Raw genomic sequence first — 19,456 nt, forward strand, 5'->3', positions numbered from 1 at the left:
TCTGCCTCCATGGCCAGTCTAGTTCACCGGCTCTATTTAGTCACTATCCACACATCTGACTATGGCAGACATCCGAGTTATGTGTCAGTCGGCCATTTCTAAACAACTGGGATCCCTCAATGCATGAGACGCTACTGGCCATTCCTCGAGACGTCATGGTCATGACTGTGTTTGACAGATGACAAGACAGAGTAAACAGAGCGGTTGCTTAGGAGTCCTCAGAAAAAGCTCTGTGTGTGTTGGGAAACCGCTGGTGGTTGTAGTCTGGATCATCACGCAGTCGTTTCTTTATATCACTCTTCACCTGGAACACAATGAAGAATGAAAAAGTTTTCAAAATGTTCAATGCAATTCAGAGATCAAGATCTGCATGAATCTGCATGGTCTGCAATCTTATGGGATCTGATAGATTTCTTGCCAGACTCAATTTTTAGCTTTAAAAATGTGGAGTAATAATGTGGAAATGGGACCTTAATTGAGTTTGTATATATTACAATTCTATGGGAAAAATGTTGAAACTCTCAGGAGCTGGATGGGAAACTTTGTCCTAAAACTAAAATTATTAACAATTATTTTCTTTAACTGAAATGAAGCTGAAATAAAATAAAATATAAATATTAGATGGAAAAAAAAGAAACTGAAATAAGTTAGTTGCCAAGTTCTAAAATTACTAAAAAATAATTATTAAAAAAATTATAAAAATGACAAAAGCACATTAAACTAAAATTTAAATAACTTAAAATATGAATATGCAAGATAATTCAAAATATTAATACATATTATAATAGTGCATAAATAATAGTAAAATAACCAGGGTTTCTGCAGAATTTATGTAGGAAAATTAAAGATTTTTTTAAAGGCCTTTTAAGATCAAGTAAATACAATTTAAGAAATAAATTCAAGGGAATACATTATGTCAATATGTTCTTTAAATGTAAATATCTAGGGAGAATACAATGAGTTGTTGAGTTATCAATACTTCAAAGGCAATTGCCATTTCATTTGAATTGATTTTACAAAAAATGCTCAACTGGAAATACCTTTTACTGTACTTTCAGATCACACTGCAAAAAGCAGTTCTTCTCAGATTTTTTCTTGATTTATACTGCAACTCTTTTATCATTAAAACAAAAACAAATATCTGCCAATGGGCTTAGTAAAATTAACTTCATTAAACGGCTAAACAAGTTTCCCTGCCCTATTAACAGATTTTTTTTTTTAAGCATAAATTCACATTTTGTTCAATTCTCAGAAAACAAGAGTTCACATCTTTATCTTGATTTAAGGACATTTTAATATTTGTACACGAAAACCAGATAAAAATACTGAGGAAGATATCAATTTTTTTGCAGTGCATGCAACATTTAATGCCATGACTTTATCAAAATATATTCTGCTCTGATTTAAGACATTTTAAGGCCTTTATTTGTGGAAGGGCAAATAAGCACTTTTTAAGACCTTTTAAAACACGCAGAAACCCTGAATAACACTGGTCTGTGCAGGTGTCTCAGGATAGATTAGGTGTGAGATTTTAGTTTCTTACCTGTTGTGTATAAGCTTCCTGCAGCTCTGGTGCCTCCAGCTCCCCCTGTAGGCTGTCTGGGGCAGTAACAGGTCGCACCCCTGCTGTCCTGGCAGCTCGACTCACGGCCTCAGCGAGAGAGAGGTGAGGACCCTCTCCCTGTGCGGTCTGTGAAGGGAGGAAAGCAGTTTAATTGAATTGTTCATTTTGCATTGGTGATCTATGGTAGCCTTTTAGATTTGAATGAATGTAGCTGGCGTACAGACCTTCCTCCTCTTGGCCGGCATCCCATGCAGATAAGCATCAGACAGAGGCGGCTGTGATTTCATCTTCCTCTGGGTCAACATGTCATGTCTTATGATGGGTACCCACTCCTGATTAACATATTGAAACACTCATTATTACTATATAGTATATCAGTTGTTGGTTTATGTGTGCTGTTAACTTTGAGGTCATTTATATGTCAATGTACTACAAAAAGGTGACAAAATAAATGTTTAGCAGACACACTAAATCAACAGACAATGGAGTCTCACAGGTGGAACAGTTGCTGCCCATGGCTCCACCTCTCCAGCTGACTCCTCCCTGTCTGCAGTTGCCATGGCTACTGCTCCTCGTGTCTCCTCTAACAATGGCCTGCCAGGTGGTTCATCGGCGTCAGCAGTGTCTCCTGAGGATGCCATGACTTCCTCTGCAGTGGTGGCAGGAGCAGGAGACAGACCCTCTTCCATCTGTAATATATAATCAGATATTACTATCATAACATACGGTTTCAAGCGCAGACAAACATCCAGATTTGTTCAAGGCCTAAGGGACAGGCAATACACAAACGAAAGTTGCTTATGATCAGTGTTATTGTTGACCACACAATAAAAAGTTTTTTTTTTTACTTTTACTTTTTAACAGCAATTAACTGAAATAAGTTTAAATTGAAATACTAAAAATAAAAACCGAAATAAAAATAAAGCTAAATAATAAAATAATGTCAAAAACATTATTACAACTTAAATTACAATGAAAATACTAACATAATACTTAAAAATGCTTTCATTCTATACACCACCATTCAAAAAGTTTAGATTGGTAAGATTTAAAAAAAAATTTTTAAGACTATTCTGCTCACCAAGGCTGCCGATCCAAAATAAAGCAAAAACAGCAATATTGTGGAATATTTTTACAATTTAAAATAACTATTTTCTATTTGAATATATTTTAAAATGCAATTTATTCCTGTGATGGCAATTTTGTCCAGTCTTCAGTGTCACAAGATCCTTCAGAAATCATTATACCGGTAATATTCTGATTTGCTGCTCAAGAAACATTTCTTCTTATTATAATTATCATGTTGAAAACAGTTGTGTGCAATATTTTTCAGGATTCTTTGATAAATAGAAAGTTCAAAAGAACAGCATTTAGCCGAGATAGAAAGCTTTTGTAACATTATAAATGTCTTAACTGTCACTTTTGATCAATTTAAATGTATCCTTGCTGAATTAAAGTATTAATTTCTTTCATTTCTTTCCAAAAATAAATAAATTACTGACCACAAACTTTTGAATGATAGTGTATAACATTACAAAAGCTGTCTATTTCAGATAAATGCTGTTCTTTTGAACTTGTATTCTTTCTTTTTTTTGATACTGAAGACTTGAGTAATGATGCTGAAAATTCAGCTTTGCAAACACCGGAATAAATTGCAACAATGTTTCACAATATCACCGTTTTTGCTGTATACTGGATCAAATAAATGCAGAAGAGATGTCTTTTAAAAACATTTTAAAAATCTTACCAATCTAAAACTTCAGAACAGTAGAGTGTGGACTTTAATATACTTTTATCAGCTCTTTTAGAAATAATAATTTTCTATGTGACAGTAAACTAGACTCATTCTTGTTCGTTTGAAACATACCTCAACACTCATGTTATCTGACTGCTGGCTTGCTTGTGTGTCTGACTCTGTTCTCTGAGACGACTCTCTCTATAAGTGAAAAAGATAACAGAAGCATATTCAGTTCTGTATTCTGTGGTTCAGTTTGGGAGTGAATCCTGATGAGAGGGTGAATACCTGCGTATAGATGACATAATGCTGGATCTGGTCCTCAGTGACTGGATTGTGCTCTAAAATCACATGCAGCCTCATGGACATCATACTGGTCAACCAGTTCACCAGACTGGGGTTCACTTCAGCTGACATTCTCCTCTGAGTAAGGAGTAAAACATGAACGTGTCAAAAGATGCAACACCAAACAACCTTCATAAGAATGAATCAACGAATCTTACAATTCGGTGGTTGATGACGGTGGTTAAAGCTCTTTGCTCTCCTCTTAAGCAATAGAGATTGAGGGCCAAACACTCAAACAGACCCTGGGTGCACAGATACAACAAGCGCTGACCAAATGTGTTATCTGGAAAGACACAAGAAACAGTGTTATTGTTAACAAAAAAATATTACAAAATCGTTTTCATTCATTTAAATAAAGTAGAAATAAAATTAAATATAAATATTAGAAAAAGTACATATGTACATAAACCGAAGTACAAAAATGACTAAAACTAAGAAAATTAAATTAAATCAAAATAGAACAATAAAAAAACAAATAAAAAGAACAAAAGCACATAAATATTAAAATTTAAATGAAATGTGAAAATCTAAAAACAAAAGCTAATTAAAAATATTAATAAATACTACAATCGTCTATAAAATAAGAAAAAACTAAAATAACACTGATGAAGTCCACAGAAAATGGATCAAATTTTTTTCTTCTGAAATGTTACAGATTGCCAAGTCGATTTCCATTTGCACTTTGTAATTTGAATACTGGGGTCTGTGATTGTGTTGATAGTATGGTGGTCACCTGTACAGCGCAGAATGTGAATAGCCATGCGAGTGAACTGTTGTCTCAGGAAGGACAAGTTGGTTTGGATGATGTCCACTCCCTCTCGAACAGTCACAGTGGACTGAAACGGATACAGCACAGAGACTATCAGTTAGGGTGTCTGATGAACAAATGTTTCAGGATAAATCAGGTACAAACAAGACTTACAAAACTCTCTGAAATGTACTCCTCTAGTCCATTGATCAGATCCTCAGCAGCACTCTAAGTACAAGAAACAATCCCATCAGTCTTTACAACATGCACTCAATAGAAAAGTGTTATTTTGTAAGACCAGTATTATTTTCATGGTTCTTTTGAAGTGTCCATTTCAATGAATCAGTAAATCAAAACACTGAATAAACAATATGTTTGCATCATGACTCAAAAATGTTCAAAGAAGTCCCTGTTAGAGGTGTGTGATATTGTCAAGGATAATATCATAATTGTTGTTTTAACGAAGTGCGGGCTAACATTATTGAGTATGTCACTCGAGTATGTACTCATCTGATGTATGTCATGTATGAAAGCAGTGTGAGCTCAGACTCACAGCTATGTTGGCATCGGTGGGCTCTCGGCCTTGCAGATAATGCTCAGTGAAGAAGGCTGTGAGCTGGGGATGGATGCGGCTCAGAGGCTGAGGATTACCATGCAGCAGCAGAACCATGTCCACCATGGAGAAACTCTGACACACCAGAGACAGCAGATCTCCAAAGAACCCTGCCAAACAAACAGAGTGAGTCAGTACTAGTACATCAAATGCAACTCTTGAGTTTTGCCAAATGATCACAGAAACTGACCCACTGCATCTCCAGCTCCAGGCGTGAAGAGGTTACTGGTCTGGGAAAGTCTTTGAATAAACTGGGCGATGCTCTCAGTGTTGCCTTGACCAGCACCCAGAGAGCCCATCATGGTGGACAGGACGCCCTGCACGATGCCTGTAAAAAGCTCCGGGCTTAGGGTCTCTCCACCTCCATTGGGAGGCGGAGGGGTGGTAGTGTGGGTGGCTCCTGAAGGGGCAGAGGGTGTGGCTTGAGAGGATGGAGGCTGCTGGTTTGGTGGAGGAAACACAGGCTGGCCGGACTGAAAAGAATACCGGACGTTCAAATGAACACATTTGGTAAGATCAGAATACAAAAACCCATTTGCTGAGAAAGGCACCAACCTGAATGAACCCGGAGAGGCCCTGAATGAATGCAGGGACACCTGGAACAGTCACTGTAATGGATGGAGGACCTCCAGACAGCCCTCCACCAGCTCCCGCAACTCCTCCCAAAAGTGAGCCCAGCAGCTGAGCTAGGTTATCTCCTGGGCCGCCCTCCTGGGACTGACCCACGGATGCCGTACTAGTGGTGTGGGTGGATGTCTGACCGGATGTGTTGGCAAAGGATGGAGGAGCAGTGGAGGAGGAGATGGAGGAGGAAGGGGTAGATGTGGAGGTAGAGAAAGAGAAGGAGTGGGAAGATGAGGTAGTGGATGTCTGATCTCCTGATGACAGAAAACATAATACGTTTAAGAAGCTGTGCGATGCTAGATCTTTCACAGGAACTGAACAGGTAAGGACCACTTACCTGTGTGCAATGGCATCAAAAGCTGCCCTACCAAACCACTGACCATCTGTGTGAGAGGGGAGGACGTCATAGGGTTGCCCTTGATTGAAGAACACAAATGGAACTATGAGTTTTATGCAAGGACATTAGATATGGCAAGTCAGTGCATTCATATTACTTTGAATGAAAGAATTAATTTGCGTCACCCAAGCCTGAAATATAAGTTTTTTTTACTTATACTTGAGCAGAAGAAACAACATTTTTGTTGCTGATTTTAAATATGCAATTTAAATGTGAGTGTGGCAAGCAGTTTTTTAAATTTCAGGATTTTCCCATTCAAGAAGATAGAACTTGGATGCTTGAAATAGCTGACCCCAAGTGTTGCAAATATGGCCACCGAGTGAACAGACATTATTTGAAAGGTACTTTGGTTTTATGTCTCTCCAAAACACAATAATGTATCAAAGGTTCATACTTGATTAGTCTGTTGTCCTGCTGAGGGGGGCACTGTTGCCCGCAGGTTGATGGTGGTCCCTCTGGTGCTCATGGGTTGGGGGATGCGTGGAGATAAGGAGGGCCGTGTGATGACCACCCTGGCCTGAGGTGGTGGAGAGGCTGGGCTGTCTGCACTCTGGGCACCTGAGCCAGCAGTGCCCTGCTGCTGCCCCTGGTGTCCGGCAGAGGCTGCAGTTGCCATGGCGACAGCCTGCTGGGAGATCTGATGCATGATGGCCTGCATGAACTCGGGTGGCAGTCCTGGTACATGGATGGGTGTCGTGGTGCCTTCAGAGAACAGACGCACAGAATTCAGTGAAAAGTGACTATTAACACTGCTGGCAAGTGAAACTGTTGCAAGGTCTAAACTTCACACACAAGACTACAGACAACTGACAAACAACAGCTGCGTTACATCCCAATGCAAAAATAGCACTTTAACACCACTCAAAATAACAATTCTGTTATCATTTACTCACACTCATGTTGTTTCAAACCTGTATGAAATACCGGTACCTGTATGACTCGTGTTGTTTTCCTCCACCGAACACTAAAGTAAGAATTTTGAAGAACGTCCAGAGCAGTGTTCATATTAATTAAAACTATTAAAAAACGTTTTTGTTAATTAAAATAAATTTGAATTTGAAGTATTAAAATAATCAATAACTAAAATAAAAACTAAATAGAAATATAAAAAAAATAATAAAATTAACAAAACCACATAACACAATTACTAAATCTTTAAAATGAAACTTGAAAATATAAAAATAAATGCTAATAAAAAAAAAAGAAAAAAATACTACAATAGTACATAAATAATACTAAAATAACACTTGTCCATGGTGCTTTATTTAGTTGTGTATGGTTTGATGTAAGTGACGAAACATGACAACCAATGACTAGTTGTAGACCGATATTTTGGCTGATACCCAGAATTTTTGTAATTATTGCATCATGTGATAAGTTTTTTTCTGTTTGGCCGATAAGTATCATAAGTAGGACTAAGAACCCCATAACGCTAAGAGCCCCGGTGATGGAGTACACTGTAGATACACAGGAGCTCCCATTCTCCATCTTCATTAGTTTATGGTCTTTGTTTAGCAGTTATGTTTAATGATAGAAAAGCAAACACTCTTGATAGCATTTAAATAATTCTTTGAATATCTAATAAACATTTAATTCCACAAACCTCACTAACTTTAAACATAAAACTATTGTTGTCAATACAATAATGATTTCGGTTAGTCTTCAAAATAAAAAATAAACAATGCCAAATATGTATTTACATTTTTTTTTTTTTATTATCCATGGGCAACCCATGTTTAAAGACTACAACGTATATGGTGAATCTTATTATTATCATTATTATTTTTATATCTGGATCTCTTCAGCCCCGGTCACCATTTAATTTATTGCATGGAGAACAAGCACTGTGGAAATTATGCAAATATTTCTTGTTTTGTGTTCTGTGGAAGACAGTGAGTCAAATTGGTTTTGAATGACATGAGGGTGTGTGAATGAATTTTTTTTTTGAGTGAACTTTTTTCTTTAAGACACTATCACATGTTAATGTTGGCACGGCTGGTTACTGACTATAAAGAGAGATGGAAACTAACCAGTCTCTCCAGCAGCGCTGGGATTCTGTTGCCTTTGGCCCTGCACTCCACTGTCTGAATCTGCTGCACAGAAATGCACAGATCAGTGGTTGGCAGTTACACTACAGCTGCCCATTCCAGGTCTGAAAAAAGGCATTTTCTGAAAGGAACTATTTTAAATAGTAAAAATCACTTCATGATGAAGAAAAGTGTCTGGGATCTTCAGAAGTGTAGCAGACCAGGAATGGGCAGCATGGCTGAAATACAGTGCTAAGAACACTGGGGTCTAACTGGATGGGTGGGTGGCATACCATCCAGGTTCATCTGCATCATGACCACTGGCTCCATGGTCTGGTGAGTGATTCTGATCACTCTTGGAGTCCCCTGACCATGACCCGTTTGTTGACTGGCTCCATTCGGTGGAGGAGGAGGTGCCTGACCCTGAGGCTCTGATTGGTTGCTTGGCTGTGAAGGTTGGGCCTGACCCTCGCTTGTCTGTCTGCTGTTTGCAGTCATGGTCACAGTAGAGCCCAGGTTCATCTGGAAGATGTCATACATTGTGAGGTTGACTGCTTGAACAGTATGAAAACTGTTTTGTTCATATAGTTGGTTAGCTCACCGGAATGGGAATATGGGGTGGTCCACTCTGCAGCACAACAGGGGAAGTGTAGTGAGACATGGGCCGCACCACATGTAAGTGGCGGGGTGGCTGAGCTGATAAATTGCATCGGAGGTCACTCAGAGCCACCAATGTGTTACCTAGGAGATGGAGTGACTCGCCAATCAAATTGAGAGTGCGCTGATCCTCCTCACGTTCTTGAGTCTGTCCGAGAAACCAATTTTCAGAAAATGAATATTGCCATATTTATAGCACATATGACAATAGGTACGTTTACATGTTTTGCTTCCATCGGAATTAATTCATTCTGATTAACGAATCCGAATGTAGTGTTTACATGAATACTAAATAAAGTGATCGGGCCCGATATGTGTTTATATGTCACAAGCTTCTGATCGTATTTAATTTTTTGACATGCGCACACTGCATGAATATACAGAGTTTCCCGCTGTTGTCGCATACTGTTTTAAAAAGCACACTTGATATTTATCTACTTCGGGTCTTAATTAGGCGACGACCAGCACATGAACTGTTGTGCTGTGCTGCTTACTTCATATGACAATAGGTACGTTTACATGGACACGTTTTGCTTCCATCGAAAATTAATTCATTCTGATTAACGAATCTGAATGTAGTGTTTACATGAATACTAAATAAAGTGATCAGGCCCGATATGTGTTTATATGTCACAAGCTTCTGATCGGATTTAATCTTTTGACATGCGCACACTGCATGAATATACAGTTTCCCACTGTTGTCGCATACTGTTTTAAAAAGCACACTTGATATTTATCTACTTCGGGTCTTAATTAGGCGACGACCAGCACATGAACTGTTGTGCTGTGCTGCTTACTTTATAGAGCAGTAAAAGTGCCCCTGCCCGCACACAAAACCAGTCATCTGTGGATGATAGTCTTAAACAAGGACTGGTGGGACGCTGTGCTGCTCCACTTCACAGACGCTGAGTGAAAGGGGAGATTTATAATGATGGGACACTCATTTATGAAACTTTATTCACCAGGAAGAACAGATCATTCCGCGCGTCATACGCCATTATGCTATTTTTACATCACTGCACATGCACAGTACTTTCCAGTTTCAGTTTTCAATTCGATCAAGTGTTTACATGTCCTCTCGCTTGGATTACAAAATGAATAAACCACCCCTTACAATCCGATCGAAATCTGAATCAGATCTGGCCAATTCAAGCCGATTGACTTGGTTACATGTGACTTTTTTTATTCTGATTGTGCTTCTAGTCCTATTACGATCGGATTAGTAGGGCCCATGTAAACGCAGCTAATGATGTAGCATTAAACTATCTAGGGCATACATTGTTGTTGTAGTCAGCAGAACTGGCCGCTCCAAGGATGGAATGTGTTCTCTCCATGAATGGACGGAGGCGCTCCTCCACCCTTCGCACCTCTGACAGAACCTCCACCAACTCTAAAGGGCTGGGGTGACTGTTGAGACACAGAAATAAGTTACACTAGTCTTGTACATGTGAAAATATAATGGGCTGATGACATGATGATACACCACTGTTCAACGTTCGGGGACTGAGATTTTTTTCACTTTTATTCAGCAAGTACACAACTGATCAAAAGTGAAAGTAAAGACATTTATAATGTTACAAGAGTTTTCGGTTTCAAATACAGGGCATCTGCAGGATTTTTAAGCTCAAATGTAAGACTTTTTGAGACCTTTTTTAAGACCTGCACAAATAAAATTAATACCATATGACCAGGGTAGGGCAATGTCTATGGCAACATATTAAACTGTAAAAAGCATGATTTACAGTTCAGATTTTCACAACAACAAAAAGTTTCAGAAAATGATAAACTTCACATTTCAGCCTTTAAACCATTTTTAAGAAAACGGATGAGTCAAATGTATCAATTATTATGTTAATTTAAACAATTATTATTTTAATTAAACAACAAATATATTTTACGGTCTAAATTGTGTAGATTTTAATAATGCATTATCTTCTTGTGGATCCGCCAGTTCACATTTACAACTCTGCGTGTTTGCAGCATAAAAACATGGGTTAGTTTTCACATTGGCAGAAGGGCTGATTGAAAATGCACATTCATTCTCTGCCAGCAGGTGGCACTTTTGGAAAGGCAGAAATACAGCTGCATAAAAATATAGCAGAACTGTTTTCAACATTGTTTAACGCAAATTAGAATAATTTCTCAGGGATCATGTGACACTGAAGACTGGAGTAATGATTCTGATAATTCAGCTTTGCCATCACAGGAATAAATTACATTTTAAAATAAAATTATATCACAACATTAGTTTTTACTTTATTTTTGAATAAATAAATACAGCCTTGTTGAGCATAAGACTGCATTCGAAAATATAAAAACCGACCCCAAACTTTTGAATGGTAGTGTTCTATTCTTTAACATTGGATACACAATTTTTTCGCATGATCCTAATATTCTTCTCTTACTTGGGTCCAGAGTGAGTTGCTCCTTCTGTCTGTGAAGCAGAGGATGAGGAGGAGGGTGGAGGTGGGGAGCTGTCCATTGGTTGTGCTGAGAATGATGATGATGATAGTGGCTGAGGAGGTGGTGTCTCCTGCTGAGATGACGGTTCACTTGATTGACCCTGAAACAAAAAAATAAAGTTACTGTATATCTGAAAATAAGCATCAGGCTGAATGATTTTTATATGCAATTAAGAAATCCAATAAGATTGTTTCATTTGTTGGATGTAAATATTTGTTCTGCACCTCGAGTCTGAGAATTAAAGCCTGTGTCTCTCGCAGCAGGCTTTCAGCCAGCTGGAGCCTCATCCTGGGCTCGCTCTGCACTGATTGGTCCACGGAAGAGCCAGGACATTTTTTAATATAACTCAGATCGGATTCATCTGAAAGAAGAAAGTCATATACACCTAGGATGGCTTGAGGGTGTGTAAATCATGGGGTAATTTTCATTTTTGGATGAAATATCCCTTTAAACCAATGCAAGGAAATGTCAAAAAATATAAAAATAAAAAAGAAGAACTAACCAGCCAATATCTAGATTACAACTCAATTAATTGTGCAACCTTACTTTGTCCGATTTTGCCAATGAAAATATTTACAAACATTCATTCTTGAATGAATCAGCATTTTTGAAGAAATCAATGACTCATTTAGACATTTTGAATTAAGACCCACAAACGCAGAGTAGCATGTTGTTCCGAATTCAGCAACTGTCACTCGTTCACACAAACAGTGAACAGTCCCAGTGCGAAAAACAGACACCAAGCAGTCACTCACTGTATTCTGTGAGTGTCCTCTCATCCTGCAGCACTTTACCCTGGTAGATCAACCTCTGCTTATCCACCGGGATTTCAACAGAAGAAGCGATGTGCTCTTTAAACTGCTTCACTGTCCACTGAGAGGAAGCAAGAGAGGTGACAATCAGATTATACACGTAATTGGTTTATCGATTTAAAGAGTAGCGTATTTAACAGCGTTTCAATATAGAGGTCTGGGTTGTACTTTGTTAAATGAGCTATTTGTGTTACATACAAAATAGTCATAGCGCAAAAGAATTCCTCGCATAATGTTTGCGTCTATGACTGATAATATCACAGAGCACACAGACACACACCTCTCCCCTGACAGTGAACGTCCTGCTCTGGGAATCCAGAGTTTTCACGGTCACCTCTATAGCTCCTGGTTCCTCCATGACCTTTCCTGTGGTTCAAAATGTCTTTAAAAAGTCGAGAGGATGAAGAACGCGTCCAAAAATGATCACATGGACTAATGTCACCAATTCAATGCTACGAAGCACATCATTTACACTGCTAGCGATAAAATCAGAACCCATTATAATAAAAGCAGCAGACTAACGTTACCATAGAAACATCATAAACTCGCAGTGCGGCTTCAGTAATTATAACAAGAGCGACTCGTTTTGTCTCCATAGTAACGTTGGGCGCTGCTAGCACTGTAAATGCTAGCGGTAAGTTACAGATAAGGTGAAAATAACGGACATCGTAACACCCATATAATAAACACAAGCCATAATGTCGTACTTAACTGTAATACCGTGTATAAGCAGAATAGCGACACCTATTTTTAAAAACACACATATTTACCAGTGGTCATACATTACTGCTATTGTTCAAGACCATTATTATACTAGGTAACGTTACCAGGCTAACAACAGTCAAAGCGATTCGGTTGTTAATTCTAGGATACACTAACGTTACATATGAATAGCAGCAGAGCATAGCTGGGTGAGGAACGCAAAGGATTAAACACCTTACTTTTAAGGGATAACCGTGGCAGCTCGGCGATTTAGTTTTTAATTCTAATAATTGTCTCCTACACAACACCCTACGGACATGCTAGCTAAGCAGCTAGCTAATCCCAAACAAACGGTGCTTTGTCAGGAAGTGACGTCATGTACTCCAACTACGCTGCGATTTCGTCTTCTTCTTCTTCTTCTTCTTCTTCTGGAGTTTTATGGCGGTTTGGCAAACCAGCGAAAAAGGTGCATTACCGCCACCTACTGTTCTGGAGTGTGGAGTGTGCATACATTTGGAAGAAAGAAATACAGAAGGGAAAAGAAAGAAGAAAAAAAAAAAAAACCTAGATTCTATCTATTGTTCCTGTGTTTTTCAGGTATTTAAACAAATTTTCTTGCACTCTTGATTGCCTCGACCCATTTCCTAACAATGCTTTTAAAGAAATATTATCAACTCCCAGCCACCCTAATTCTTGAATTAATTGAAATCTCTCCCTTTCGTATGCAGAACACTCAAAAAGAATATGTTTCACTGTTTCTAATTCTCCACATTTGTCACACTTTCCCGATTCATGCTTACCTATTTTATAAAGACTATAGTTTAATGCTGTATGTCCGATTCTTAGTCTTGATAAGATGACATCTTTCTTCCTATTTCCGTATCTTTTCCTCTCATTTCCAACACACTCCTGAATCTGGAAAAGATGTCTTCCTTTAGACCCATTATTCCATAACTTTTGCCATTTCTTACTTACTTCAAATGATATCACTCTCTTGAATTCAGCTTTACTTAAAGCTAACTTAATTTCTGTTTGTGTATGATTTCGGTGCGATTTCAAAATACTTGCTGTCTCATTTAGAAGGCTGCGCCGCCTTCTAAATGAGACACAGCAAAAGCTGCATTCATAGTTGGTTTCCCAAAACATTGTGGCGTCAAATCTAAATCCAGAAATGTATTTGATTTGTGTGTTCGTTTATTATACAATCCGTTTTGTTGCCTATTTTTATTTTAAATGTATTGATTTAGAAATTATATTGTAGTCTATTTATACACGTTGATGAAACTAACAAAATTCATCAGATAAACTACCTACAACTTAATTTTCACAAGACTGTGATGACGCGTTTCAACGGTCATCAGCATCGCAATCCTCCAAAGTTTTTTGTATTTTTTTTTTTAAATGCATGTACATTTCTAACAATGTATTTTGTATTATATTACATTTGCATCAAGTTACAAAAAAAATGTTAACGCTAATGCGAGGGATCTTTCTCTAAAGCGTCAATGGGATTGAAGTAAATTTGACAACATCGTTCTCTCTACTGGCTGCCATTATCAGTCTCTATTTTTTGAAAGTCATGATATGTTGACATCCAAGTCCCCACTCTGTGGTTGGTGCTGGCATGCCTGATTTTAGTATTCGTTCCTGTTTCAGAGGTTTTTCCCGCAACTCAGGTGTCTCGGGGCCTCATGAGGGAGGATCAGGCTGTCGTATGGTTACACCATCCAGCTTCTATGGGTTGATTGGATTTGCGTCACCTAACCTTGTGCTTGGAGTAAGCAATTTCAAGATGCTGAACCGGAGATTGGTTTGTGACCATCGATCTAAGGATGCATACTTCTGCATCCAGATCGTCAAGAGACACAGGAAGGTTTGCTTCTGGAATAAAGCTTGCCAATACTGTATTCTTCCATTGAACTGGCCTCGAACGCAAGGTGAATGGATGCGTCTTTGGCCCTGTTGTGACGGGGTGTCTGAGTTTTGTTACCTTAAGTTACCTTGACGATTAGCTGATATTAGCTCAATCACACAAACTGTTTGGAGCAGCGTTTCTGGCACTCCAACGGTTCTTACCCAATTGAGTGGTTGTCACATTAGGTCAAGGACTGACAACACGGCTGTACACCATCCAGCTTCTATGGGTTGATTGGATTTGCGTCACCTAACCTTGTGCTTGGAGTAAGCAATTTCAAGATGCTGAACCGGAGATTGGTTTGTGACCATCGATCTAAGGATGCATACTTCTGCATCCAGATCGTCAAGAGACACAGGAAGGTTTGCTTCTGGAATAAAGCTTGCCAATACTGTATTCTTCCATTGAACTGGCCTCGAACGCAAGGTGAATGGATGCGTCTTTGGCCCTGTTGTGACGGGGTGTCTGAGTTTTGTTACCTTAAGTTACCTTGACGATTAGCTGATATTAGCTCAATCACACAAACTGTTTGGAGTAGCGTTTCTTGTACTTCAACGGTTCTTACCCAATTGAGTGGTTGTCACAGGTCAAGGACTGACAACACGGCTGTGGTCTCATACATGGATTGTCAGAGAGGATTACGCTCTCGCCCCCTGTTCAGGTTGGTGAGACGTGTTCTTCTTTGGACGCACACCAGGTTCCTGTCGATGAGAGCAGTTCATGTCCCGTGTCACCTGAACTCAGGAGTGGACTTAATCTTGAGACAGAGTTTGGAGGCTGGAGAATGGAGACTGCACCCTCAGGTGGTGAGTCTCGTATGGCAGAGGTTTGGCTGAGCGGAAGTAGATTTTTTTGCTTAGAGCATGTGCATTGCCCGCTCTGGTTTCCTTGTCTCCTCCGTTGCCTCTGGGTGTGGACGCTCTAGCCCAAGAATGGCCCAGGACCAGTCTTATGCCTTCCCGTCGACCCGTTTGCTCCCAAACGATTCTGTTCAGTGTAAGGTTGGTCAGAGTGAACGTCTGTTGTTGGTGGTGCAGTTTTGGCCCACTCGTACATGGTTTTCAGAATTGGTCAGTCTGTTAGCCGGCCCCCTTGGGAGGTTCCCCTCAGACACGACCTGCTGACTCAGGTTCGGGGCATGATTTAGACATCCCATCAGGATTTTTGGAACTAATGGGTGTGACCCCTGAATGGAGTTGAAATGTGTTCCGGTCTCTTGGCAGAGATTACCGACACTATTCTTAATTCTAGGGCTCCCTCCACGAGACGCTGTATTCCCTTTAGTGGACACAATCTCCTGGTTTCCCATTTCATGCAGGGACGAGACGGCTTAGGCCTTTCCGCCCAGCACAGATTCCTTTTTGGGACTTATTTTCGGTTGGAAGGCCTGGCAGTCCATCCATTTGAGCCGTTTAAGTCTGCCAGATAACTTTGAAACCTTAAGCAGTTTTTTGGTAATCCTATCCTCTCTTAGAGTACTGAGGAGCTGCAGGCTCTGTCAGCTCCTCTTGTATGGACTTTGCCCCGAGGCTGGTTAAGTCTTACTGCTTCTTAGGCCTAGTTAATCCTAAGGCTGCTTCGACTCCGTTTCGCTTTCAGCAAGTGGTTGGAGGCTTTCTCCCCTGCTATGCAGGGTCAAATAGTGACTATACCTCTAGCCTATGAGGCGCGTGGTGTGACTTCGCCTCTAGAGGTGCGTGCTCATTCTACGAGAGCAATGGCTTCTTCTCAGGCTCTTTTTAAAGGGCCTTTGATGGGAGATGTCTGTGCTGTGGCAGGTTCGTCCTCTCCTAGCACTTTCATCAAGTTCTACTTGTCTGGACGTGAGGATGGCTCTTGGCTCCCGGGTCTCTTCCGCTTGAGCAGACTCTTTCCTCGGTCTTCCAGCTATCTTAGGTACGTCAGGCATGATGGTATAGCGTTCCCATAGCGATGACATCATCGCAGGATTGAAGTGAACCTATGAGAGGGAACATCTCGGTTGCGTATTAGGCTATTCAGGGAACCAAGGTTACATACGTAACCGAGATGTTTTTCATAGTTTACCCAACTATGATGACTTCTGCTGTTGAGAAACACGGAAACGTGAAAAAAAGTTCATACCACCTTCGTCCCCTGATTTTTGATGAAAAAAATATTACATTTAAGATTATTTTGCAGACAGTGCGAGAAAGAAACAAAGCAGAAGCAAAGAAGCTTTCCAGCTGGTTGTTCGTCAGTAGACGGGGCTAACGTGCAATTTGTAATACCATTGGTTAAAGCTCACCTTTCGTTTTGATTTATGGGCAAACGCAGGATTAATATTCATGAGAGCATTAGCGTGACATCATAGGCACTGAAAATCTACCTGAGTGAAAACATTATGAAAAAGAGAAGTGTCTTTGACTGTTGTGAGTAGTTGTTCAGCAGATATATTAAATATTTAAATACATTTAAATAAATATATTTACATTTATTTTCGGACCTCATTATTTTTTATATTATTAAAATTATATTATAAAATATTTACTTTATTTATTATTTTTTGTTACAGAAACACTGAATGATTAATAATGTCTCAAGCACCACTACCAGCATATATTTCTCTATAACAATATGTGTAGGCTACTTGCATTCATACATGATTATCTGGTCGCAAACCAACAAACCAGACCAGATTAACCTTTCTGTTAGACCAGAAAACCAGTTTAGGCTGGTTTAAATAATTTTCAACCGGGTTGTAGTGAGTGAGATTAGGCAGGCAGGAAGAGACAGATGGCTCAGAGCTCAGAGCTAGCTTAAAGGTTGAGTGTATCAATTTGTTGGGAAATTGCATGTGAAATGTGTGTCCCTGATGGAACGTCTACATTTATGCAATTCTCCCATCACACTTCAGATGTGCTACAAGGCTGCTGCCATGACAACAGGATTTATCATGACATCACCTCCCTAGAGTGACTCAAACTGCGGGCAGGTCTGCATAAAAATATAAATGAAATATTTGTATGCATGAGAATGAGAGAGATAGAGAAAACTAGATAAATTGATGAGTTTGTCTGAAAGCATTTACCTAATCAGTAAGGACGACAAACAACACACAGCCGGAGACGATTCAGTAGACATCCACATATTTAATTCTATGTAACAAAAATAATTACACATCTTTGTTCCAGAAGCTTTACGATATTGAAAAAGTGAACAGAAACCAGACATTTAGAAATGCACAGCACACATACAGTACAGAAAGCATTGTATTGCACAACTGGATACAATTACTCCCTTTTCAGTGTTATTCTGGGACATAATCAGAATTTGCAGTGGAAGGTTACACATGTGACCAACTTACATTATATTTTCAAGCTGTATTATAAATGTTAATGCAATCAAAATACATTTTCAATTATTGGGTGCATGTTCACAACATCTTTGTGCGTGAGTGTATACATTTATATTCAATATATATCTGATTTATTATCCAATTTGATGTTTTATAGTCTTTGGCACAGAAATTCTCACATTGGACTTTAGCAGTGGCATGAGTCAATTTAATGGCAGATCGGTACATTGCACAACATCCACAAGGCCCCTTTTGCACTTCCCATAATCATTACCCGTGACCATTACTGCGTTTATGTAATCTAATCACAGTGCTCATTAGATAGTCAGATGGTCAGTCTGAAAGATTGCAGACCATACATTGAGTAACGCTGGTTCTGAATTGCGGTGGTAGATAAAATTCAGTGACAGTGACCAATTAAATTTGATTGTCCCTTGTGAAAAAGAAACACACTTTAGCATACTTTTAGAAAGAGTACTTAATATATTTTAAAGAATATACTTAAGTGTGAACTGAGTGTAATGTTTTCAGACACTTATTTGCATGTTAATTGCAATTAAATGAAAAAGTATTATATTTTAAATTAATGTTAAATGGAATAAGCTGAACTATTTGACCTATTTAAGTAGGACTTAAGTACTGTACATCTTTGTATTATGTGCATTTATATTAATTATTTATAGTAAAGTCAAATATACTTTAATGTTGTTTCTATTGAAAATTGTACGTCATGTATTTAAAACATTTGTAATTACACATTTGAAATGATGAAATTGCAGTTTAGTACATTTAAAATATTTTAACCATGTAGTTTACATGTGCTTTAGCATGTTAATCAACACATCAAAATAAGTGTACATCTTCAAAGCATGACAAAAGATGATAAAAACATAATGATCTAAAATGTACTTTAAACGTTTAATTTGACATTATGACAAAGTGTACTTAAGTGCGTTAAGAAATAGTTATAAAAGTGCCTCTCTTTAAGTACACTTAAGTGACCTTTTAATTTATTTGTATTATCTGTAGGTACAGTTTTAAAAAAGATTTACTTTTAAGATTTGAAGTACACTACAAGTGCACATTCAGTACAATTAAGCACACTTCTTTTTCACAAGGGGCAGCACAGTTCAGTATAAAGAAAGCTACCATGTGACATAAGAAAGAGATTTCTTGCTGCTCATGAGCAGGGGTGTAACACAGCGGCAGAGGTGTGTGAATGTGACAGGAAACACATCCCACAAGGATTTAACAAGATTATGAGTAGTGTAAAAGCAGTTGTGACAAAATGTGCTTATCATAATGATCTAAAATGTACTTTAAACGTTTAATTTGACATTATGACAAAGTGTACTTAAGTGCGTTAAGAAATAGTTATAAAAGTGCCTCTCTTTAAGTACACTTAAGTGGCCTTTTAATTTATTTGTATTATCTGTAGGTACAGTTTTAAAAAAGATATACTTTTAAGATTTGAAGTACACTACAAGTGCACATTCAGTACAATTAAGCACACTTCTTTTTCACAAGGGGCAGCACAG

General features: G+C 38.7%; 1 protein-coding gene across 3 annotated transcripts; it reads right to left on the reverse strand.

Moving 5' to 3' along the window:
* Window positions 1-6: 6 nt before the first annotated feature.
* On the reverse strand, window positions 7-11,492 carry bag6l (BCL2 associated athanogene 6, like). 3 transcript variants are annotated; one of them, XM_016247469.1, is made up of 20 exons: window positions 11,398-11,492; window positions 11,116-11,273; window positions 9,988-10,117; window positions 8,655-8,858; window positions 8,347-8,575; window positions 8,057-8,116; window positions 6,421-6,728; window positions 5,967-6,045; window positions 5,561-5,883; window positions 5,196-5,478; window positions 4,946-5,115; window positions 4,567-4,620; window positions 4,378-4,480; window positions 3,803-3,927; window positions 3,588-3,722; window positions 3,432-3,500; window positions 2,059-2,253; window positions 1,789-1,896; window positions 1,544-1,690; window positions 7-304 (listed from the first exon to the last, which is right to left on the reverse strand). In XM_016247469.1, the coding sequence occupies exons 1-20, from the start codon at window positions 11,458-11,460 to the stop codon at window positions 209-211; spliced, it is 3,039 nt and encodes a 1,012-aa protein (XP_016102955.1). In that variant the 5' UTR covers window positions 11,461-11,492; the 3' UTR covers window positions 7-208. The 3 variants fall into 3 exon arrangements, with proteins under 3 accessions (XP_016102955.1, XP_016102954.1, XP_016102956.1); XM_016247468.1 differs by having other exon boundaries at window positions 8,057-8,119; XM_016247470.1 differs by lacking the exon at window positions 8,057-8,116.
* Window positions 11,493-19,456: the final 7,964 nt, after the last annotated feature.

Source organism: Sinocyclocheilus grahami, unplaced genomic scaffold (assembly GCF_001515645.1).
Source record: "Sinocyclocheilus grahami isolate Dianchi unplaced genomic scaffold, SAMN03320097.WGS_v1.1 scaffold837.1, whole genome shotgun sequence".
Classification (NCBI taxonomy): domain Eukaryota; kingdom Metazoa; phylum Chordata; class Actinopteri; order Cypriniformes; family Cyprinidae; genus Sinocyclocheilus; species Sinocyclocheilus grahami.